Source organism: Oncorhynchus kisutch, linkage group LG7, assembly GCF_002021735.2.
Source record: "Oncorhynchus kisutch isolate 150728-3 linkage group LG7, Okis_V2, whole genome shotgun sequence".
Taxonomy (NCBI): domain Eukaryota; kingdom Metazoa; phylum Chordata; class Actinopteri; order Salmoniformes; family Salmonidae; genus Oncorhynchus; species Oncorhynchus kisutch.
The window spans coordinates 17,434,130-17,459,509 of NC_034180.2; the positions used below are offsets into that span (position 1 = coordinate 17,434,130).

At 42.9% G+C, this 25,380-nt stretch overlaps 1 protein-coding gene across 1 annotated transcript; it reads right to left on the reverse strand.

The window, feature by feature from the left end:
• Positions 1-8,180: 8,180 nt before the first annotated feature.
• Positions 8,181-25,339, reverse strand: fuca2 (alpha-L-fucosidase 2). The gene is made up of 7 exons (XM_020487567.2): positions 25,040-25,339; positions 24,628-24,815; positions 24,175-24,514; positions 18,321-18,531; positions 17,645-17,835; positions 9,636-9,744; positions 8,181-9,334 (listed from the first exon to the last, which is right to left on the reverse strand). Exons 1-7 carry the CDS (start codon positions 25,231-25,233, stop codon positions 9,197-9,199), a joined length of 1,371 nt encoding a protein of 456 aa, XP_020343156.1. The 5' UTR covers positions 25,234-25,339; the 3' UTR covers positions 8,181-9,196.
• Positions 25,340-25,380: the final 41 nt, after the last annotated feature.

Below are 25,380 nucleotides of genomic sequence, written 5' to 3' on the forward strand. Positions count from 1 at the left end.
TGAAGTATAGTTAGGGATTTACCCTCCTCATTGGGCCACAGCAGACACTTACTTTCCCTCTGGGTGATGGGAAACAATTCACTGTGATCACTGACAACTACAAAGATATACAGTACCAGTCAAAAGTTTTAACACACCTACTCATTCAAGGGTTTTCTTTATTTTGACTATTTTCTACATTGTAGAATAATAGTGAAGACATCAAAATTATGAAATAACACATATGGAATCATGTAGTAACCCAAAAAAGTGTTAAATCAAAATAGATTTTAGATTCTTCAAAGTAGCCACCTTTTGCCTTTGACAGCTTTGCACACTCTTGAGATTCTCTCATCCAGCTTCACCTGGAATGCTTTCCCAACAGTCTTGAAGGAGTTCCCACATATGCTGAGCACTTGTTGGCTGCTTTTCCTTCACTCTGCAGTCCAACTCATCCCAAACCATCTCAATTGGGTTGAGGTTGGGTGATTGTGGAGGCCAGCTCATCTGATGCAGCACTCCATCCCTCTCCTTCTTGGTCAAATAGTCCTTACACAGCCTGGAGGTGTGTTTGGTCGTTGTCCTGTTGACAAACAATTTATAGTCTCACTAAGTGCAAACTAGATGGGATGGTGTATCACTGCAGAATGCTGTGGTAGGCATGCTGGTCAAGAGTGCATTGAATTATAAATAAATCACAGACAGTGTCACCAGCAAAGCACCCCCACACCATCACACCTCCTCATCCATGCTTTACGGTGGGAACCACACATGCAGAGATCATCCATTCACCCACTCTGCGTCTCAAAAAGATACGGCGGTTGGAACCAAAAACACAAATTTGGACTCCTAAGACCAAAGGACAGATTTCCACCGGTCTAATGTCCATTGCTCATGTTTCTTGGCCCAAGCAAGTCTCTTCTTATTATTGGTGTCCTTTACTAGTGGTTTCTTTGCAGCAATTTGACCATAAAGGCCTGATTCACGCAGTCTTCTCTGAACAGTTGATGTTGAGATGTGTCTGTTACTTGATCTCCGTGAAGCATTTATTTGGGCTGCAATCTGAAGTGCAGTTAACTCAAATGAACTTATCCTCTGCAGCAGAGAACTCTGGATCTTCCTTTTCTGTGGCAGTCCTCATGAGAGCCAGTTTCATCATAGCGCTTGAGTTTTTGCGACTGCACTTGAAGAAATTTTTTGAAGTTCTTGAAATGTTCCGGATTGACTGACCTTCATGTCTTAAAGTATTGATGGACTGTCATTTCTCTTTGCTTATTTGAGCTGTTCTTGCCATAATATGGACTTGGTCTTGGACCAAATTTGACCAATCTTCTGTATACCAGCCCTACCTTGTCACAGCAACTGATTGGCTCAAACGCATTAAGAAGGAAAGAAATTCCACAAATTCACTTTTAACAAGGCGCACTTGTTAATTGAAAGGATTTCCAGGTCATAAAGCTGGTTGAGATCATTCCAAGAGTGCGGAAAGGGTAGCTACTTTGAAGAATCTCAAATATAAAATATATTTAGATTTGTTTAACACTTTTTGGTTACTACATGATTCCATGTGTGTTATTTCATAGTTTTGATGTTTTCACTGTTATTCTATGTAGAAAATTGTAAAAATCAAGAAAAACCCTTGAATTAGTAGGTGTGTCTAAACATTTGACTGGTACTGTATATCCTCATCATATATAGGTATGCACTTGTACAGTATAAAGAGGGGGTTGCAATTTGAATGAGATTGAATCACTATAGCCTAACACCACTCTTCCACGGTCTGTTTAGCTCCTATGCCATGCTCTCTCTATCTTCCGAACCTGGTGGTTAAACTGTTTGAATTCAGAAGTGGACCAACAACGGTGAAAATGTCCCAAAGCATAATTTGTTGGCTAAAATTAGGACACCAACCGCAGGAGAGCAAACTGTCTTATTATATAGAAGTGCAGCCTAAAGCGCTTGTAAGGTGATGCCAAAGGAACTTTTCCATCCTTGGTTGGGCAATAAAACTCTGTTCCGTTCTGTTCCCTTATCAATGCTTTGTTCAGTCTGAGCTGGCTGTATACTGTGCAGCCTTTATACTACTGCAGTCACATCTACACCCACAGTCATTTTTAAGCATTAATTGTTTATGAACGTAATTACAATTATTTCTTTCATCTTTAAAAAAAAAAGTTCTAATTTAAACTGAATTTGATCTACACTACGTGACCAAAAGTATGTGGACGCCTTCTCATTGAACATCTTCGTCCAAAATCATGGACATTAATATGGAGTTGGTCCCCCCTTTGCTGCTATAACAGCCTCCACTCTTCCGGGACGGCTTTCCACTAGATGTTGGAACTTTGCTGTGGGGACTTGCTTCCATTCAGCCACAACAGCATTAGTGAAGTCGGGGCACTGATGTTGGGTAATTAGGCCTGGCTCGCAGTCGGCGCTCTAATTCATCCAAAAAAAGAGTTTGATGGGGTTGAGGTCAAGGCTCTGTGCAGGCCAGTCAAGTTCTTCCACACCAATCTCGACAAACCATTTCTGTATGGACCTAGCTTTGTGCACAGGGCATTGTCATGATGAAACAGGAAGGGGCCTTTCCCAAACTGTTGCCACAAAGTTGGAAGCACAGAATAATCTAGAATACTGCAGCATTAAGATTTCCCTTCACTGGAACTAAGGGGCTTAGCTCGACCCATGATAAACAGCCACAGACCATTAATCCTCCTCCACCAAACTTTACAGTTGGCACTATGAATTGGGGCAGATAGCGTTCTCCTGGAATCTGCCAATATTCAATACGGCCACTCAACTGCCAATGTTCGTCTATGGAGATTGCATGGTTGTGCGATCAATTTTATACACTTGTCAGCAATAGTTGTGGCTGAAATAGCCGAATCCACTCATTTGAATGGGTGTCCACATACTTTTGTATATATAGTGTATTTGAACTACTGTGCACAAATCATTACATGTAACATAACTATGGATACAATATGTGCATCTCTGTCATTTGTGTGAATCTTGCCCTTTTAATACAATACAATTAACACAACTATGAATAACTGCCATGACTCCCAGGTGTGTAAGAAGACCAGACAAAACCAATGGAAAATAAAACATAGATCAATGATGGCTAGAAGACCGGTGACGTCAATCGCCGAGCACCGCCCGAACAAGGAGAGGCATCGACTTCGGCAGAAGTCGTGACAATCCCCCTCTTCAGTTTCAGTAGGTGTTATTGGGTGAGAACAACTGGATGCTGCAATGAAAAGGAGTCCTTGGTAGGGTTTGCACCATTTATGTACTGTAGTTAAAAACATTTTAGGATAGGCTTATTGTTAACATAAAACCTACACAGCATAACAAAGGGTTGCTTACTAAACTTATGTAACAGTTATATGAAAATAATATAAATGCCCTTATCGTTATACATAAACTTCACAGTTCTGTCCAGACATACCCAAAGTACAACTTAAATTTACTCTAAACGAAGTTATTCAAAATGCAACATATCAAGAAGAAAAGACGCCGATATACAGTATATGGGACTGCTTTACTAAGTGTAGTACTAGTACATATAGGGATAATAATTTAGGCTTGAAGCTAAACTGCACTGCATTGCAGCTAAATCCATTATGCTACCTGTCTGTATTCAGTATCTGGAGGAGCGACACTAAAATGGCTGATACTGTGCAGTGAAGGTCAAGTTGCCAATCTATAAATATAATGCTCTGTCACAAATGGCACCCTATTCCCTATAATGTGCACTACTTTTGACCAGGACCCATATAGGGAATAGGGTACCAGTTGGGATGCACCCATGGTCTGTCCCCTAGACCTCCCACACACACTGCTTGGCTCTGTGCACACACACACGTTTGTTTTACTATCCTTGATTGATTGACATTCAATTGATTCCCATTCAAAATCCTATTTTCCCTAAACCTTAACACCAAATGCCTAACCCTAATTTTAACCCAAACCCTAAGACTAAAAGCCTTTTTCCTTGTGGAGACTGGTAAAATGTCCCAATTACAATCATTGTGAGGATTTCTGGTTCCCACAAGGATAGTGAAACCAAACACACACACACACACCACCCTCTAGTAGTGAGCCAATAAGGATATAAGTCATACAGTGCATTTGTATTCAGACCCTTTGACTTTTTCCACATTTAGTTACAATACGGCCTTATTCTAAAATTGATTCAATAGTTTTCCCCCCTCATCAATCAACACACAATACCCCCTAATGACAAAGCAAAAACAGGTTTCTAGAAAATTGTACAAATGTATAAATACAAAAATAAAAAACAGAAATATCACATTTACATAAGTATTCAGACCCTTTACTCAGACTTTGCTGAAGCACCTTTGGCAGTGATTACAGCCTCGAGGCTTCTTGGGTATGACGCTACAATTCTTGGCACACATGTATTTGGGGAGTTTCTCCTATTCTTTGCAGATCCTCTCAAGCTCTGTCAGGTTGGATGGGGAGAGTCTCTGCACAACTATTTTCAGGACTGTCCCAAGCACTGGCTAGGCCACTCAAGGACATTGAGACTTGTCCTGAAGCCACTCCTGTGCTGTCTTGGCTGTGTGCTTAGGGTCGTTGTCCTGTTGAAAGGTGAACCTTCGACCCAGTCTGATGTCCTGAGCATTCTGGAGCTGGTTTTCATTAAGGATCTCTCTGTACTTTGCTCCGTTAAACTTTCCCTCGATTCTGACAAGTCTCCCAGTTCCTGCAGCTGAAAAACATCTCCACAGCATGATGCTGTCACCACCATGCTTTACCGTAGGGATGGTGCCAGGTTTCCTCCAGACGTGACGCTTTGCATTCAGGGTAAAGAGTTCAATCTTGTTTTCATCAGACCAGAGAATCTTGTTTCTCATGGTCTCAGAGTCCTTTAGGTGCCTTTTGGCAAACTCCAAGCAGGCTGTCATGTGCCTTTTACTGAGGAGTGGCTTCTGTCTGGCTACTCTACCATAAAGACCTGATTGGTAGAGTGCTGCAGAGATGGTTGTCCTTCTCGAAGGTTCTCCCATCTCCACAGAGGAACTCTGGAGCTCTGTCAGAGTGACCATTGAGTTCCTGGTCACCTCCCTGACCAAGGCCCTTCTCTCCGATTGCTCAGTTTGGCTGGGCGGCCAGCTCTAGGAAGAGTCTTGGTTCCAAACTTCTTCCATTTAAGAATGATGGAGGCCACTGTGTTCTTGGGGACCTTCAATGCTGTAAAAATGTTTTGATACCCTTCCCAGATCTGTGCCGACACAATTCTGTCTGTCTCTTCGCTCTCCAAACAATTCCTTCGACCTCATGGCTTGGCTTTTGCTCTGACATGCACTGTCAACTGTGGGACCATATCAAATAAAATTGTATTAGTCACATGGGCTGAATAGAACAGAACAGTGAAATGCTTACTTACGGGCCCCTAACCAACAATGCAGTTAAAAGAAATACGGATAAGAATAAGAGATAAAAGTAACAAGTAAAGAGCAGCAGTGAAATAACAATAGCGAGACTATATACAGGAGGGGTACCGATACAGAGTCAATGTGCAGGGGCACAGGTTGTTTGAGGTAGTATGTACATGTAGGTAGAGTTATTAAAGTGACTATGCATAGATGACAACAGAGCGTAGCAGTGGTGTAAAGAGGGGTGTGAGGGGAGGGGCACTGCAAATAGTCTGGGTATCCATTTGACTAAATGCTCATGAGTCTTATGGCTTGGGGGTAGAAGCTGTTTTAGAACCCTCTTGGACCTAGACTTGGCACTCCGGTGCCGCTGGCCGTGCGGTAGCAGAGAGAACAGTTTATGACTAGGGTGGCTGGAGTATTTGACCATTTTTAGGGCCTTCCTCTGACACCGCCTGGTGTAGAGGTCCTGGATGGCAGGAAGCTTGTCCCCAGTGATGTACTGGGTTGTTCGCACTACCCTCTGTAGTGCCTTGTGGTTGCATGCCGAGCAGTTGCCATACCAGGCATTGATGCAACCAGTGGTGCATGCTCTCGATGGTGCAGCTGTAGAACCTTTTGAGGATCTGAAAACCCGAGTACCCATGCCAAATCTTTGCAGTCTCCTGAGGGGGAATAGGTTTTGTTGTGCCCTCTTCATGACTGTCTTGAAGAGGGCAGTCTACTTTTAAGCAGTAGCGTGCCGTGGTTCTGGGGCCTGGGCCTTCAGTGAAGTCCTACACAGTCCCACCTGAATTAATCCACCTCTTATTACCATCATTATGATGCCATGGCTCTAGACACGATACATTTAGACAGAAACACTGTATAACCAGGCATTGCGCCACCTTGAAATTGACATTTTTATTCAGAGAATTGCAGGGGAAGAGTACAATACCTTTTCATTGTGCGGCTTCGTTGCCCTGCGCGCTTGTTCGTTGAGCTGTAGATCCACTCGGGTGTCCCCAAAAGTTTCCAAAAGAACCATTGCTTGTAAGTGCCCAGCCGTACTTTGGTGTCTCGTTGCTGCCTTGGTTAGACAACTCAGGTTTGCAAAGCCAGTGTGGCTCCAAACACCAAATCGATCACTTGCAAATAATAGGCATTCCCAGCAGTACAGTTTGCAGTGCTTCTCGGAGCCTGTGAGTCATTGATAGCGCCCATAGTTGAAAGTGGCGAATGAACCCCTTTCCCGCCTGTGACAGGCTTTGTAGCGTCGGCATCTACCTCTCCTGACAATGTCTAACTTTTCTTGAAAAGTTTGTCTTGAGAATGGCGTTATAATTATATCCTCGACCAAATCGATATCTTCTCCTTCCGCCATTGTGGGTTGAAAAAAGTTTAGTAGTACGCGAATTAATTCGTTGATCAATTTCAGTTTCCTAGTTCTGGGACCTGCCTCTCAATATTGGTAATCCAATCAAAATACGTGCACGCACTATGCCTGCTAGCTGGCTCCTGTGTAACACTGGAGCCAGCTAGCAGGCGTACAATAGCCAACTCTAAAGCTGATTGGTTGACACTAAATTTTTATTTCCATTCACTTTAAGCTACAAGCGTTGATTCTGAAGGCCTGAGGGCAGATTTTAGACCCCTGGCAACACATGATTGGATTTAGATTTTAGACCCCTGGCTGAATATGATTGGATAAAAGATCTAAGATAAAGACCAGCCCTCCAAATCTCAACCTGGGGCTGGAAGCAGTGCAACCAAGAGGAACGCTATGAAATGAAGAGTGTAACTCTTACTCTGGGGAATAATTTAATACATATTAGTGGGAAAATATATTTTTTAAATTATATTCTGATGATGTTTAGGCCAGCAGAGAAGGCCTTGCTGGCCCTGACGGCCCACCACTGCTTTTAAGATATGGCTTGATCAGAGAAAACAACATGAAATTGCACTGACATTCCCAAGAAGGCTTGCTTTCCTCTCTTGGCATCCTGGCTGGAATCAAATGTCCTTCTCTCCATGATAAGAGAAAGAACAGATATGACCAGTCTAACATACATTAGCAGTGTGCTTTCTCTTGCGGAACTGGTGTCTTCTAAGGTCTAAGTATCCTATCCTGAGAAATAGACCGATGGAACATGAGAACCCCTTGCTCACCCCCTATTTCACGTCATGGAACATTTTCGTAACAATTCCGAAAAACCTCCTCTCTCCACAAGGCACAGGCCAAGCGCGTGCATTACAGATAGGAGTAGACAGACAACATTGAGACACGTTGCAATGCTCACAGATTGGACATATAGGTATCGTTCACACTTGAAGGCTTCGATTTAAGAAATTGTCCTTTTTACTTCTGGACATTAAATTAAAAGTAGGCTACAACGACTGACGGTTGAAATTAAGCGCATGCTAACTAACAAAAAAAGACCGCATAGCCTATACCGCAAATCGGAATACAGGACCTGTGTTGGAATCATGTGTGCTTGACTAGTTCTAATCGTATCCTATTCAAGGTTGCGTTTACAGTCGGAGAGAAATGCAGTGGATATTTGCCTCCATTCTCTATAGCTGAACGCGCTGGTCTGTCGAATTGTGACATGCATCGGTGCGTTAAGACATGTTACCACATGTTGCTTGATAGTGCTGACGGTAGGCAGTAGAGGGGGCTCGCGTACCGCTGATCGGCCAAGCATTTGACAGAGGATAAACGTACTCTCCCGAAACTGGAAGAGGCTATGCTATGTATCATTACTGTTTTACAATAACCTGCGGCATTTATGGATACAATTTTGTTGGCCAAAATATTTGATAACAGTTAAAGGTTTATTCAATTCAAATACATTTTATGTCATTTGTAAAGCCGTACAACACAATTAAAACGTATCAAATGCATTCAATTCCTAATAAAAAGTACATAAATGGATTGGCATTAGTTTAAGAAGTTTCTGTGATGGTCAGTCACAATCCTGAAAACAATATACAAATCTGATAAAAGCCTTTGAAATTCACATGTTCAATTTCAGTGCATACAGCATCAATCCCTTAGAAAAAGTGCAAAAATCATTATTAAATACCAATCACAAAAATTATTCAAGTAATTTAAAATCAATTTCATTAGTCTTCTTAACTAAAATAAAAAACAGATGAAACAATTGTTTAAATTCAGGTTCCATACTGGCCTCTAAGTTTCAGAATTACCATCAGTTTTCCACAAAGAAAGGTCCTCCCCACACACACTTAAAAAAAAAACTCTGGGGCCATTGTGAACTTTTGGTTACACCATGGTTTAAACAATTGGTCTAAAATGGCCAATTGGCTAGGTTGGGTTGGCCTATGATAAAAGCTAGCAGCTAGCCATTTTAGACCAATGGTTTAAACCATGATCTAAGCAAAGGTTCATGGTCTAAGAAAAAGTATAGCCCTTCTGTAAAAGGAGTGGCACATGATCTGCAAGCTATTTTACTTCCTCACAATTATATAAACTGGGTGTGCTCATTTGAATTGACCGGTGCCCCAGGTGGGTGGAGGTTTCACTTCAGGACCATTGGAATGGTCTAAAATGTGCAAACTCACCAGGCAATGCAAAACAAACACACCCATAGTTGAAAAGCGAGAAAAAACAGCTAGTCCATCATTGAGGCCCTCCCACCAGGTCTGCAGTGGCCTAGCAGTGCACCCCTCTGCTTAAAACCAGGTCATATTCAGTAGGCACAAAACAGAAGAAAAAGGACAAACAAACTATCTGACCTTGTTCAATAAGAAGCACTTGTTTTTGTTTTCTTTTTTTTTTGCTAATAAACACGGCCCTGCATTCTTTCCTATGCGGCACCGGTCAGGCGTAGGGTCCAGGCCCAGTGACATGGCATCTGACTGTAAGACAGTTGAGGCAGAAACACCTTCAGACCACGAGGCTTCACCGGCTCCCAGTACAGTGGCTTGTGACCAAGCAGCACCACCTGTGCAAATAACAGGTGATCAGAGTGGAAATGCAGATTTGGTAGCTTGTTTGTTCTACCAGTCTGTCCTGTTTTCCTCAGATGTAAAAAAAAAAAACATTTTTTATTTTTATTATTTTTTTAACTTGGTCCCTTTCACCAACTGCCAACCAACACTACCTGGTTGTATATATTTAAATGGAAATTGTCAGTATATCATACATTTTCTTTTTGCAATTGATAACACAATATTTTCAATCTAATTACCCATTCTACATGTGAAAATGTATACAGAAAGTAGCTGTGTGATCCTGTAGCTTACCTGAGTCTTTCCTGTAGAAACAATAGGTTCATTCAGAACAACATATCCGCTTGGAGGCCAGTCCAGGAGAGTTGCATAGATGGCCTTGTCCTGTGGTTTAGCAGTGTACCTATTGGAACACAGTCAAAAGCAATAATGAGCCGTTTATTAGTGAAAAGCTGTGCCTTTTTTTTAATAAGAAATGTTAACTTTAATTTAAACTATAGGACAAACAAGTTTTGGAACATATGGTTCCTTTTGTGGACTTATATCGAAAGCCTGTCATGAGAGCATCTGGTAGGCTTACCATAGAACATATTTTTTATTTTATTTTATTTCACCTTTATATAACCAGGTAGGCAAGTTGAGAAAAAGTTCTCATTTACAATTGCGACCTGGCCAAGATAAAGCAAAGCAGTTCGACACATACAACAACACACAGTTACACATGGAGTAAAACAAACCTACAGTCAATAATACAGTAGAAACAAGTCTATATACGATGTGAGCAAATGAGGTGAGATAAGGGAGGTAAAGGCAAAAAAAAAGGCCATGGTGGCAAAGTAAATACAATATAGCAAGTAAAACACTGGAATGGTAGATTTGCAGTGGAAGAATGTGCAAAGTAGAAATAAAAATAATGGGGTGCAAAGGAGCAAAATAAATAAATAAAATAAATACAGTAGGGAAAGAGGTAGTTGTTTGGGCTAAATTATAGGTGGGCTATGTACAGGTGCAGTAATCTGTGAGCTGCTCTGACAGTTGGTGCTTAAAGCTAGTGAGGGAGATAAGTATTTCCAGTTTCAGAGATTTTTGTAGTTCGTTCCAGTCATTGGCAGCAGAGAACAGGAAGGAGAGGTGGCCAAAGAAAGAATTGGTTTTGGGGGTGAACCTGCTGGAGCGTGTGCTACAGGTAGGAGATGCTATGGTGACCAGCGAGCTGAGTTAAGGGGGGACTTTACCTAGCAGGGTCTTGTAGATGACATGGAGCCAGTGGGTTTGGCGACGAGTATGAAGCGAGGGCCAGCCAACAAGAGCGTACAGGTCGCAATGGTGGGTAGTATATGGGGCTTTGGTGACAAAACGGATTGCACTGTGATAGACTGCATCCAATTTGTTGAGTAGGGTATTGGAGGCTATTTCGTAAATGACATCGCCAAAGTCGAGGATTGGTAGGATGGTCAGTTTTACAAGGGTATGTTTGGCAGCATGAGTGAAGGATGCTTTGTTGCGAAATAGGAAGCCAATTCTAGATTTAACTTTGGATTGGAGATGTTTGATATGGGTCTGGAAGGAGAGTTTACAGTCTAACCAGACACCTAAGTATTTGTAGTTGTCCACGTATTCTAAGTCAGAGCCGTCCAGAGTAGTGATGTTGGACAGGCGGGCAGGTGCAGGTAGCGATCAGTTGAAGAGCATGCATTTAGTTTTACTTGTATTTAAAAGCAATTGGAGGCCACGGAAGGAGAGTTGAATGGCATTGAAGTTGTATGCTGTCATTCTGGGCTCCTGCTGTGGTGTTAATAATAATAATAATAATAATAATAATAATAATAAATGATTAGCTTTAGGAATCACACTTAATTTTTTTTTATTACAGACTTGAAATGCTTCCAGCGCCGACAGAGATGGCCGACTCGCTTCGCGTTCCTAGGAAACTATGCAGTTTTTTGTTTTTTTACGTGTTATTTCTTACATTAGTACCCCAGGTCATCTTAGGTTTCATTACATACAGTCGAGAAGAACTACTGAATATAAGATCAGCGTCAACTCACCATCAGTACGACCAAGAATATGTTTTTCGCGACGCGGATCCTGTGTTCTGCCTTACAAACAGTACAACGGAGCGGATCCTATGCAGCGACCCAAAAAAACGACTCCGAAAGAGAGGGAAACGAGGCAGTCTTCTGGTCAGACTCCGGAGACGGGCACACCGTGCACCACTCCCTAGCATTCTTCTTGCCAATGTCCAGTCTCTTGACAACAAGGTTGATGAAATCCGAGCAAGGGTAGCATTCCAGAGGGACATCAGAGACTAACGTTCTTTGCTTCACGGAAACGTGGCTCACCGGAGAGACGCTATCCGAAGCGGTACAGCCAACGGGTTTCTCCACGAATCCCCCCGACAGAAACAAACATCTTTCTGGTAAGAAGAGGGGTGGGGGCGTATGCCTTATGGCCAACGTGACATGGTGTGATGAAAGAAACATACAGGAACTCAAATCCTTCTGTTCACCTGATTTAGAATTCCTCACAATCAAATGTAGACCGCATTATCTACCAAGAGAATTCTCTTCGATTATAATCACAGCCGTATATATCCCCCCCCAAGCAGACACATCGATGGCTCTGAACGAACTTTATTTAACTCTGCAAACTGGAAACGATTTATCCGGAGGCTGCATTCATTGTAGCAGGGGATTTTAACAAGGCTAATCTGAAAACAAGACTCCCTAAATTTTATCAGCATATCGATTGCGCAACCAGGGGTGGAAAGACCTTGGATCATTGTTACTCTAACTTCCGCGACGCATATAAGGCCCTGCCCCGCCCCCGAGATGTTTCGTATTGCGTCAGATAACAACATTGACGAATACGCTGATTCGGTGTGCGAGTTCATTAGAACGTGCGTTGAAGATGTCGTTCCCATAGCAACGATTAAAACATTCCCTAACCAGAAACCGTGGATTGATGGCAGCATTCGTGTGAAACTGAAAGCGCGAACCACTGCTTTTAATCAGGGCAAGGTGTCTGGTAACATGACCGAATACAAACAGTGCAGCTATTCCCTCCGCAAGGCTATCAAACAAGCTAAGCGCCAGTACAGAGACAAAGTAGAATCTCAATTCAACGGCTCAGACACAAGATGCATGTGGCAGGGTCTACAGTCAATCACGGACTACAGGAAGAAATCCAGCCCAGTCACGGACCAGGATGTCTTGCTCCCAGGCAGACTAAATAACTGTTTTGCCCGCTTTGAGGACAATACTGTGCCACTGACACGGCCTGCAACGAAAACATGCGGTCTCTCCTTCACTGCAGCCAAGGTGAGTAAGACATTTAAACGTGTTAACCCTCGCAAGGCTGCAGGCCCAGACGGCATCCCCAGCCGCGCCCTCAGAGCATGCGCAGACCAGCTGGCCGGTGTGTTTACGGACATATTCAATCAATCCCTATACCAGTCTGCTGTTCCCACATGCTTCAAGAGGGCCACCATTGTTCCTGTTCCCAAGAAAGCTAAGGTAACTGAGCTAAACGACTACCGCCCCGTAGCACTCACATCCGTCATCATGAAGTGCTTTGAGAGACTAGTCAAGGACCATATCACCTCCACCCTACCTGACACCCTAGACCCACTCCAATTTGCTTACCGCCCAAATAGGTCCACAGACGATGCAATCTCAACCACACTGCACACTGCCCTAACCCATCTGGACAAGAGGAATACCTATGTGAGAATGCTGTTCATCGACTACAGCTCGGCATTCAACACCATAGTACCCTCCAAGCTCGTCATCAAGCTCGAGACCCTGGGTCTCGACCCCGCCCTGTGCAACTGGGTACTGGACTTCCTGACGGGCCGCCCCCAGGTGGTGAGGGTAGGCAACAACATCTCCTCCCCGCTGATCCTCAACACTGGGGCCCCACAAGGGTGCGTTCTGAGCCCTCTCCTGTACTCCCTGTTCACCCACGACTGCGTGGCCACGCACGCCTCCAACTCAATCATCAAGTTTGCGGACGACACAACAGTGGTAGGCTTGATTACCAACAACGACGAGACGGCCTACAGGGAGGAGGTGAGGGCCCTCGGAGTGTGGTGTCAGGAAAATAACCTCACACTCAACGTCAACAAAACTAAGGAGATGATTGTGGACTTCAGGAAACAGCAGAGGGAACACCCCCCTATCCACATCGATGGAACAGTAGTGGAGAGGGTAGCAAGTTAAGTTCCTTGGCATACACATCACAGACAAACTGAATTGGTCCACTCACACAGACAGCATCGTGAAGAAGGCGCAGCAGCGCCTCTTCAACCTCAGGAGGCTGAAGAAATTCGGCTTGTCACCAAAAGCACTCACAAACTTCTATAGATGCACAATCGAGAGCATCCTGGCGGGCTGTATCACCGCCTGGTATGGCAACTGCACCGCCCTCAACCGTAAGGCTCTCCAGAGGGTAGTGAGGTCTGCACAACGCATCACCGGGGGCAAACTACCTGCCCTCCAGGACACCTACACCACCCGATGCTACAGGAAGGCCATAAAGATCATCAAGGACATCAACCACCCGAGCCACTGCCTGTTCACCCCGCTGTCATCCAGAAGGCGAGGTCAGTACAGGTGCATCAACGCTGGGACCGAGAGACTGAATAACAGCTTCTATCTCAAGGCCATCAGACTGTTAAACAGCCACCACTAACATTGAGTGGCTGCTGCCAACACACTGTCAATGACACGGACTCAACTCCAGCCACTTTAATAATGGGAATTGATGGGAAATGTAAATATATCACTAGCCACTTTAAACAATGCTACCTTATATAATGTTACTTACCCTACATTATTCATCTCATATGCATACGTATATACTGTACTCTATATCATCGACTGCATCCTTATGTAATACATGTATCACTAGCCACTTTAACTATGCCACTTTGTTTACATACTCATCTCATATGTTATACTGTACTCAATATCATCTACTGTATCTTGCCTATGCTGCTCTGTACCATCACTCATTCATATATCCTTATGTACATATTCTTTATCCCCTTACACTGTGTATAAGACAGTAGTTTTTTTGGAATTGTTAGTTAGATTACTTGTTCGTTATTACTGCATTGTCGGAACTAGAAGCACAAGCATTTCGCTACACTCGCATTAACATCTGCTAACCATGTGTATGTGACAAATAAAATTTGATTTGATTTGATTCAACCTTTAAAAACAGGCAGATTGGTCAGGACTAGGTTGCTTGTTTACAACTTTTTGGTAGCATTTATACTTTTTGCAGGAGTGAGTGATGGGATTTCTTCAACATTCTAAAGCTCCCATTGTTAAAAACTCCCCTTCTTAAGATGTGACTTCCAACATTCCATTCACTGTAAACTGACTTGACACAAATCAGCTACTTTGACCACTCCCCAAAGATAGAAAAAAAACACAAAATGTAAGGTAAAACTTGGTATAGTTATATCCTCTGCTATTCAAACCTTAAAATTATAACAGAAATATATTCTACCAATCAAACGATACAGCTGTTTTAGTAAAGGCGTCAACTACATTCTCTCAACTTTAAAAGACAACTGAAAATGTGACCACTTTTCCAACAACTTAAACAGTATGACATATTAGTCTACTTCTCTGCTTTACAAAATAAGCAATCATAATATAAATATATTCTACCAAATCAGGATATGCAGCGTGTTAGTTAGTATTATAGTACATTGTAAATAGTATGTAGTACGATTAGTACACAGTATGTCGTTTTAGTAAGTAGTAGGCATGACAGTCATGACATTCAGACAGTCTCTTTACTAGTCTGACAGTTTGTGAAGGAATAGTCATTGCGGTCAAATTGACACTCCATTTAGGGCAACAACGGCCATTTCCAATTTGTCAAACTTGATTAAAAAAAACTTGTCAGGATTGTAGAACCCACCAACAGTAACTGTCACTAATATTACACTCAATCTACATACAGTAGACTGAGAAACCAAGATGGCAGCATGTCAGGCTTTGTCTGTGGTAGTGTTTGTAGTCCAGTGTTCGTAAGTCAAATTGACCATTTTATCGTGCCGTGACCTAACCCAAAATTACATTTTTGGAATGTATTGTTGTGCAGCAACACTGAATAAGGCCTTTGCTGAACCACACTGTGCCTTTACTATTGTCCAGGCTCAGTTGTCAGCTGAAGTCTCTTTTAAAAGCTGATAATTTTTTTTAAAAGTTAATGGTTTTCAGGAAATTTAAGATGAAACCTCAGATTCTTCCATGTATAGTCACCAGGCAGGGCAAGCACATAGAAACTTACCTGGGTTTCTTGTTACATGACTGTCACCTTTTAGGTCGTGTGAAAAAGCTCAATCTCAAGTTGGGTTTTTATTTTTGAAATAAGTCATGTGTCATTACGTATGCTGGACACTGTACCATGGGGCACGGAGGCTTGTTACAAACGCCAAAGCTCTCACCCATCACGGCACCCTCTATTCGGGAGTGGGCTGGCCTTCCTTACCACTTCTGAGACAAAGTCATTGTCTGATAATTATCGCCTACGCTCACAGGACTGTATCGCTTTGACAACAGAGCTGGGTAAAAAAAAGCGTTCTAGTACTCTGACCCCCCCCCCCACCCTCTACGTGGAAAGAGCTACAAAACATGAAACTACAGGAGCTTGTCTCCTTAAATTATTCTAAAGAGAGGGTTAAATCTGTGGTGGAAAAAGCATATATATATATATATATATATATATATATATATATATATATATATATATATATAACATCACTAAAATCTAAAACCGACAGTAATGTACATCGTACCATCTCCTTCCTGGCCTCAAAAGAAAAACAAGCCTTATGCCGGTAATAAAATCCTATTTTCAGCTTCCTTATCAAGTTATCTACATACACAGTGAAGCTCAGCTTATCATCAACCCACACACCCAAATATTTGTACACTTTAACTTGCTCTATAGTATGTCCAGCCAATGTAGCAATGACGTGATTTGTAACATGCCTGGCATTTGAAAATACCATGCATTTTGTTTTACCCGAATTTAGAATCAGCTTTAAAATCATACAAATTCTATTGTATGATGTTAAATGCTCTTTGAGCATTTTCAAAAGCTAAAGATAAACTACTACCACTTGAATAAAGAACAGTATCATCTGTATAAAAATGAACATCCGCTATTTCAATAAGATCCCCAATGTTGTTGATATACAAAATGAACAACAGTGGGCCCAAAATAGAACCTTGCGGAACACCTGAGCACACCTCTATGGACTCAGATTTACAACCATCCACCATTACACATTGTGTACGATTTGATAGGTAATTTATAAACCAATCTAGAGCATGACCAGTAATTCCACAACATTTTAACCTTTGCACTAACACAGCATGGTCTACGGAGTCAAAAGCCTTCGACAAATCAATAAAAACAGACACACAATATAACTTCTTATCAAGAGCACAGTGGATGTCATTTAAAACCTTCAATGTTGCTGAAACAGTGCTGTGGCCAGACCTAAAACCCGATTGCATTCCATTTAAGATGTTGTTTTCTTGGAAGTAGGTCTTTAGCTGCCTACTAACTAAGGACTCCGGTACCTTTGACAGTACAGACAGTTTTGATATGGGTCGATAGTTGTCAAGTAGCGAGGGATCTCCACCTTTCAGGAGAGGCAGTACAAAAGCAGATTTCCATAAGTGGGGGATTTCCTTAACATCAATCATAAAGTTAAAAATACATGTTAAGGGGGAGCAATGATGTCTGCGGCTAGGTGTAGGAGGCGGGGTTCTAGTTCATCAGGGCTTTCAATTTACGGATCATAGCAACACCCATATTTCGAAGACGTTTAAAAGCCATCCAATCATCTGCCAAACCAGTCCCTATTGCTTTAGCCCACATAGCATTTCGTTCCCTTATGATTTTTTAAAGTTCCTTAGTAAACCAAGGGTTCTCTCTGCCCTTAATCCTGAATTTTTTGAAAAGGGGCATGCCTATTGCGTACATCCTGGAATGCGTTGTGGAAGTAAGAATAGGCTAGTTCAACATCAGGGATTAATTCCATTCAATGCTAAATATATCATGTAAAAAACCTTGAATATTAAACCGCTTCCAGTTTCTTTTCTTAATAACACGTGATATTACAGACATTAAACAAATTACTAAAATAGCCTCTAACAATTTAAACTTCTTCCACTAACATAAAACTACTTCTGGACAGTTGAAGAAAGTAAAAACATTTTCTTCATGAAAAAAAAAAAAAACATTTCTAGTTGCTATTATCATGAACATACCAGATCCCAGGTATGATGCTGTCGTTCTGGGCCCTCCATGCGGTGGTGTTGTAGATGGCCTCTCCATTGACCCCCAGCCACTGACCCATCTGCCTCAGACGCTCCTCAAAGATGGGGGCGATGCGTCCGTCATGTGTAGGTCCGACGTTCAGCAGCAGATTCCCTCCACAGGACACGGTCTCCACCAATGTCTGAATCACGCAAGACACAAGTATGCAGTCATAAAGCCTTTATGACAGCTATATGAAATATTATAACATCTTCCATAGGCAGGAATGCAGCCAACCCTGCACTGCTCCCAGCAACATTTTGTTGCGTAGTTTAGTTGTGTGGGGCTGGAAAAGTAACCAAATTTCAGTCTCCCCTATAACAAAATACATTTCTACTAGTTTCGTACATATATTAGTCTAGGAGAGAAGAATGAAGCCAAACAAGTCATGCTGTCGAGTTGAGCATTTAGGTTACCCAAAAAACAGTGACAGTGATTTAGACTGAGTGTACTTTACAGTTAAATTATGCTGTTTGAGTCATACTAAATCATATGCAAACAGGATTCAGCTACAAAAATGTGTTATGGTAGTGGAATAAGTTTTATTGGGTAGTAAGAGAGCTTAAGGGTCTGAATCTCCGGTTTACCATAAAATAAAGTGCTTTTTCAGAACCATTTAAAACTGACCGCCACAAGCTGCTCGATAGTGAAGTAGTCTTTAAGCTGGGCGTTTCTCCTGTAACCCCAGGAACCTTTGTCTATCGTAAAGCAGTTCTCCCATTTGTGTTTGAGCAGGTGTCCGGGCTGGTAGCGATCATCGCAGGTGTAGTAGCCTCCATGGGTACAGATGCTGCCGTAGCCCCAACGATCATTGGTCACCACGGTCTCTCGCACTGGGCTTTGGGTGGGGGCACATTACATGAAATCATATCATGACGCATGTGATGTTTATACAGTTGGCGCATACATCATACTCCATAGCATTAACTGACACATTAAATAGACCTATAAACTTCAAAAAGACATTGGTGTAGATTTTTATACATATACGGCCAGTTTCCCTGGACACTACTGTAATGATTTGTAGTTACACTGTAATAACATGTAACTGGTGTTAAATGCAGTCTGTAATTACAGGAGTGAGTAATTAAAGTTTCCGATCGCGATGCACCATATTTCAGCCTACGTAAAAAAGTGTAAGCCAATTGAAAACCGACCACCTCATTGACAACTCTGCAATTACGATCTGGAGTCTGATGCCCAGGCCCCAATGGCAAAAAACGGGTTCACAACAAACAAATAAAAAGTTATATAATTTAGTGGTGCAATTGACAATGGGTCAATTACTTTAACCATCAATTAACAATTTTTTGACACATTAATAAAGAGCTAGGGTTCAAATTGTGAGATAGTCATTCGTGCTTGTCAAATTGTAAGCCTGGTTGAATAATAGTTTATAAATGCATTTAAAAATGGTCATAAGACAAACTTTTATTCCATCATGTAACCCATCAAGGGTTTCACTGATGAGGAGCACTCACTTTGGATGGGATGCATTGGTGCAATTATTTATTTATACCAGGAATTAAGGCATCTGCCCATTTGCGCAATACACTCAAAATAACGACGACCTTGAACGTGTCTACATGTGTAGACACTGACATGTAACAGTGCGAAAAGAAAGGCGGTCGAGTAGATGGTCAGTGTGCAAAATCCAGTCATGAAAGATTGCCTTGAAAGAAACATGCGTTGTAGGTCAAAAACATAAACACAGGAGAGAGAGAAAATTTCCCATGAAATTTCTTTTTCATTTTTGGAAACTGTGACGACCCTCCCACTCTGTCTGCCGTATTATGTCTTTGTTCTTGTTTCCTTATTAGGATGCCGGTGGGCGGAGTTGGGAGGGTCGTCAGCTTTATGGGAAACACCTGGGCCAGGTGTCTCCCAAGATAAATAGACCTCTTCCACATTCATGGAGGAGACTCTCTCCATGCAGACACCTTTGTAGATTGTGTTGGGGTTCTTGGTGGCCTTTTGTTTGTTTGCTTTGGCACCTTTCAACACCCTGCATTATCACATTCATGCATGCAAAACACTCACTTACACTACTGATTACTGCTTACACACACCATTGTATATTTTCCTTAGTTGCTTTAGTTAATAAATATATATTTTGTTACTCCTTATCTCCACGTTGTCTCCCTTTGTTACGGGCTTTGAGCCGGTTCGTGACAAAACATTGATTGTGCTAGACGATTTAACATTGGTAGTTAGCTACCGAGGTAAAGACAGATTCAGGTTGGATATTCGCCTGTAGTTTTCCTTACGTCCACAAACAGCAGTTAGGGACCATCAACAGTGACAAATCAAATGTCAATAGCTCTAACCTTCACTCCTAAAAAAAACAACAACAAAAACACTTCAAAACTGTTTCTAGGAAACCCAATGGCATAAACAAACATTGCACACTTTTTTGCTGTCGATATACATCTCACACTATTTTAAATTATTTATTTAAATTTTTACATTTCAATATCTCCTTGGTCATGTGACCTACTGACATCAAACAAGGTTCAGAATGTCCCCTGACTACCCTCTATATTGCACACCCTTTAGTTTGTCCATTTTCATCTCACACGATTTTCCATTCATTTTTCAAACTTTATAATTTCAATAGCTCCTTGGTAATGAGACCTACTGACAGCAAACTACTTTCAGAATGTCCACGGATTGGTGGAGACGGGCACCACGAGGCATCCAGTGAGGTAACGCAACTGATCCCGGAGAAGCTGGCGGGAGCCCCGGGAGAGTTATTTTTTCTTTGTGAAGGACAGGGCACCCTGGAATGGGTTCGGCCCGAGAGAGGGCCCCAAGCCCTGGAAAGCGTTGCGGTTTTGGCGGCGTCCGGTGAGCTTTCCCTGGCCCTTGAAATTCCCGGGTGAGAGAGTGTAAATCTCACGCCGGGCCGTACCCATATCCGCAGCAGGTCTCCAAGGTGAACAACCTATGGCATGTTATAATAATGTAGTTTTAAGAGAAGTTGTCAAAACAAATCCGTAACTTCGGGATAAGGATTGGCTCTAAGGGCTGGGTCGGGCTGGGCTCGAGCCGCGGCTGTGGGAGCAGTTCCTCCATTGTCCTCGCAACCACTGGAAGTTCATTCTACGGCCCATCTTGCGGTTTCTCGTGCGTGGTCTCGCAAGGGGCTGCGTGCTGGGGTTCGTCGGCGGGCCGAAGGCAGACCAGTGGGGGGGGGGGGGGGGACCGGCGGCGGAAACTCTGGACACGCGCCAGGCCCTTCTCGTGGATCTCCCCAGCTACGGCGCTCGCCGGGGAGGTCTCCTCTACGCTCACTAGACTTGAGGCTGAGACTAAACCCATTGGCCCCGCAGTGACAGGGCATTGCATGGATCTGTCTCATGCCCTACGAAGTGGGGAGAGGTATCTCCAGCTTGTCTGGGGAGGGAGGCCTACATCTGATGTGGGTAGTACCATCCACGCCCATTTATTTGCTGCGGAACCATAAAACAGACGGAAGAAGCCTAGGTTCCCACTGGGCATGGATCACTGAATGTCAACTTGGATGAAATTTAACGGTGCGTTAAACCTGCCGCGGTCGCACTGAAATCACCCGTGACCCCCTCTTGTCAAAGTGAGGAAAGGGGATGATTATTCTCTGTTGCTTCTTCCGGCACCCGGTCGATGGTGCCGCTAGATACTGCATTGGGTATTTGGTTCTCAAGCCTATAAGTACTGCGCTGGCACTTGATATCGATTGGGTGTAAAAACACAGTTAAAGGCTGCTGAAGGTTAGTAGCGGCAACTGATGTCCTGTTTGTAAGACAGAAAAGCCTCTGATAACACCGGGCATGACTGAAATGGATGTCAATTTGATGATATCTGACCGTAGCATGCTACCCTTCGTGGTCGCACTCAAACCACCTTCGGCGTGGCTGTGACCCCCTCATGTCAAAGTGAAGAAATTCGATGAAGCTGGGGTAAACTGCGGGAGATTATTAAGAGTCTCGAGGCATCCAAATTCATCGTCATCTAATTAGTGACGAGCATGATTGGCTGAATGAGATTTCCACTGTCCTTACCTACCATCTGTTGAAACCACAGCCAAGGGAACGGGCTTGACGGAATAAGCGGGGAAAGAAGACCCTGTTGAGCTTGCTGCCCCTCTCTTGAACCTGGTGCTAAATCACTCGTAGACAAGCTGATTCTGGGTCAAGGTTTCGTACGTAGCAGAGCAGCTCACTCGCTGCAATCTATTGAAAGTCAGCCCTTGATCCAAGCTTTTGTCTGGGAAAGAAGGAGTCTTCCTCCAACATCCTCCTTCTTTACTTACGGGTTACCAGGTGCACAGAGAAGGGCCAAGGGCCAAACACAGAGTGTGAGAGAGCCTAGGCAGGCGGGTAGAAGGCATAAGACATTGGGCTCTGGATAGTTAGGGGGCTAGGTGGTGAACGTCCATCCACCCGGGCCCGTCCTCTGGTGGGACTGCGAGTCGGTTGGGACTGTGGAAGGCAAAAGGTCACCAGGTGCACAAGGAGGCCTCCCCCAAGGCGGGGGGCACTCAGAGTCCGAGCAGGGACGGCCAGACTCAGGGGCTGAGGGCAGCACCCAAGCCATGGAGGTTGGAGTGGGGACTTAGTCTGTGAGCAGAACAAAGGTGGGCGGGTCACCAGGAGCACAGAGCCTGTTTCGAAATACCAAGTTTACAGAGCCTGTTTCGGGTTACCGGGTGCACGTGGATCCTGACAGCGGGACTATAGACGCTTTAGTAATTCCAGGGAGTAAGGTATACTCTAAGGCCAATGGAGACGGGTGTTGACCGGGTAGGGAGACTAGGTGTGGAGGCCTGGAGGTCTGTAGTTCCAGGGAGTAAGCTATACAAGCTCAGGCCCAGGGAGAGGGCAAGGGAGCAGGCAGGGAGTGTAGCTAGCCATCTAGGCTACTCACCATACTATAGGCTACAGGTTTGAGTCACCATTAGAAGTTATTTTTATGTTATTGAGTAGGCACACACACACGCCTTTGTTTGATCGAATTATTAATCTAACAATACAATTCCTTATTATTTTGTAAGAAGTGTCAAGTATTTTTACATGTTGCAATTAAGTTGACTAAAGTTGAAGCTCATCTTTTGTTTCTGGGTATTGTAATGAAACGGCAGGGAGCAGGTCTCGAACTCTCGACCTTCTAGCCCGAGGTCCGGTGAGCTATCGACTGTCCCGCAAAAGCATGCTCATGCAGCAGAGTCGATTTCCGAGCTTATAAACCCAGGGTCGTTCTTTTCATTTAGTAATGAGTAATTATATAGAAATTGCCCATAGATAACTATAAAAAGTTACACTTCACTTTAAATAGCTAAATTCTGGTAAGAACTAACGAAAACCTTATACTTATGCAGTACTAATTTTTTCACTTGGATGGCGCTTTTAGAAACTGATTGTCAGAATGGGTAACTTATTTTGTAGGTAAACAATAATTACAAGTAAGGACACCTAGTAATTACATTGTGTTGTACTAGTGAGTTTATTTTCTCACTTGGATGGTGCTTCAGGAAGCCTTAAAATAAGGGTCAGGATGGATCATGTACTATATAAGTACACATTAAGTACCCATCAACATACACTTCATTTTAACTAGCTAAATCCTGTGTAAACACCCAGTAATTACATTGTACTTTTGTAGATATTACATGCACTTTGTGGTGTACTAGTGCGTCTATCCTCCAACTTGGATGGCGCTTCCGGAAGCCTTAAAATAAGGACCAGGTTGTCAGGATGGGTAATGTACTATATAAGTACACATTAATGACAAGTAAGTATCCCTCAAGATACACTTCCTTTTAAAAAGCTAAATCCTGTGTAACACCTAGCAATTACATTGTACTAATGCAGATATTACATGTACTCTGTGGTGTACTTGTGGATCACTTGGATGGCAAGGAGGTACACGTTGTTATAATGGGTAACGTACACATTTTTAGGCCCCAGTTAGTAATGTTGACCTATTTCTGATCTGTTATTGTAAACTCAACCACGTTAAACCAGATGGTACACTTTTGGGGGGCAACACCTAGCAACAAAATCTTGGAGTGCCCATTCACGGGTAGCTAATTAGAGCCCATTGAGCCTTCAACCTTTGTAATCTCGGACACCCAGTACATCTGTCCACAAGAGATTACAATCTTGTGACAGTTATTACTGAATCTGATGCAACAATGAAGAAACTAAACACTAAATTGAAGAATTTAGTGGAAACTTGTCCATTTGTAACAAGCATTAGACTGCAATTACCACCAATTACATGTTAATACAGTGTAACTATGAGTTATTACAATTAACTACAATACTTGTTAGTGTAATTACACTAATAAGGACCCCTTAAAATGAAGAGTTACTGAAATTTGCATCAACTGGAAGTGTGCAGATTTTTTCTGCTTTCTTCAGTTTTGCAATTAGCCTCTAGCACCTTCACTAATATGTTTTGGGAGTGTGGTAGATTCTGTCTATTATCTCTATGACTGTACCTCTCGTTGTATAGCCAAGCCAGGAATCCGGTGCTGTTCCAGTATTTATCAGGAGCATCCCCATCTCCATCGGACCACAGCAGCTCCGGCTTGTACTTGTTGATGATCTCATAGAGCTCGGGAAGCGTCTTAGTTGTGGGGAAGAGGTTGGTAGTGTACAGGTTGGCAGCGTCCTGCTCGTAAAGCGGGTTAAACCACTCAAACAGAGAGTGGTACAGTCCCAGACGCAGGTCGCTGTTGGCTCTGAGTGCTCCAGCCATTTCTCCGACAAGATCACGTTTTGGACCCACGTCCACTGCGTTCCAGTTCCAGGAGTTCTCCGAACCCCACAGAGTGAAGCCTGCAGATAGAACAATAACAATAAACCACAAATACATTTTTATAGGCCTAATCTAGTGGAATCATATGTATTACTTTATTAAAATGGCTACAGCAACACACACACACACACACCTTCATGGTGTTTCGTGGTGAGGACAATATATTTTGCCCCGGATGAGGCAAAGATGTCAGTCCATTCTTTGGGATCAAAGAACTCAGCTGTAAACTGTGGTGCAAAGTCTTGATACTTGAAGTCTGGAGGATAGTTCTTCTGCATGAAGTCAACATAGGACTTTATCTTCTGCTTCTGCCAAAACCACCTGGAGTAAACATCCATACACATGATAAAACATATATTTTTTTAAATATGGGCTTGGGGAGTGAGGTACAGTTGATCAAAGCATTTAAATTCTTCCGTAATCTATCAAATTTATTGAATTGACCACAGCAGAAAATGTATATTGTGCATTTAAAGTAGGACTAGTGAGGAAGAAACAGCTTATTACTTTCTGTATTGTACAAAAGTATAGGCTAACCAGCTTACCAGAACCACTCGCTACCAAAGCTTGGAACAGAAAACACTCCCCAGTGAATGAATATTCCGAACTTGGCCTGGTCATACCACTCTGGCAAAGGTCGGGAGTCGATGGATTCCCAGGTAGGCTCATATTTACAACTGCATGCAGTAATCATCAGTAGAAGTGCGACAGAAACGAGGGCTAACTTTGAAGAAGACATAACTCCTACGAAGTCAGGTAACCGAAAGCTGCGTTCAGTTGAGTTTTTGCATCTAAAATAGCTTACCGATATCACATGATGCTTCCGCAAATGAATCACATGAGAAAAACAGGAACACCTTTGCTAAAAAACAATAGACTCCGCTCA

Bases quoted from the DNA above. Each gene is read 5' to 3' on its own strand.
- fuca2 (XM_020487567.2), bottom strand. From the start codon at position 25,233: ATGTCTTCTTCAAAGTTAGCCCTCGTTTCTGTCGCACTTCTACTGATG. The intron at 17,836-18,320 runs GTCAGTTTTAAA...TGCGTGATTCAG, and splicing joins CTATCGAGCAGCTTGTGGCG to ACATTGGTGGAGACCGTGTC. The intron at 9,745-17,644 runs GTATGTTCATGA...GTGTTCCAATAG, and splicing joins AGCATCATACCTGGGATCTG to GTACACTGCTAAACCACAGG.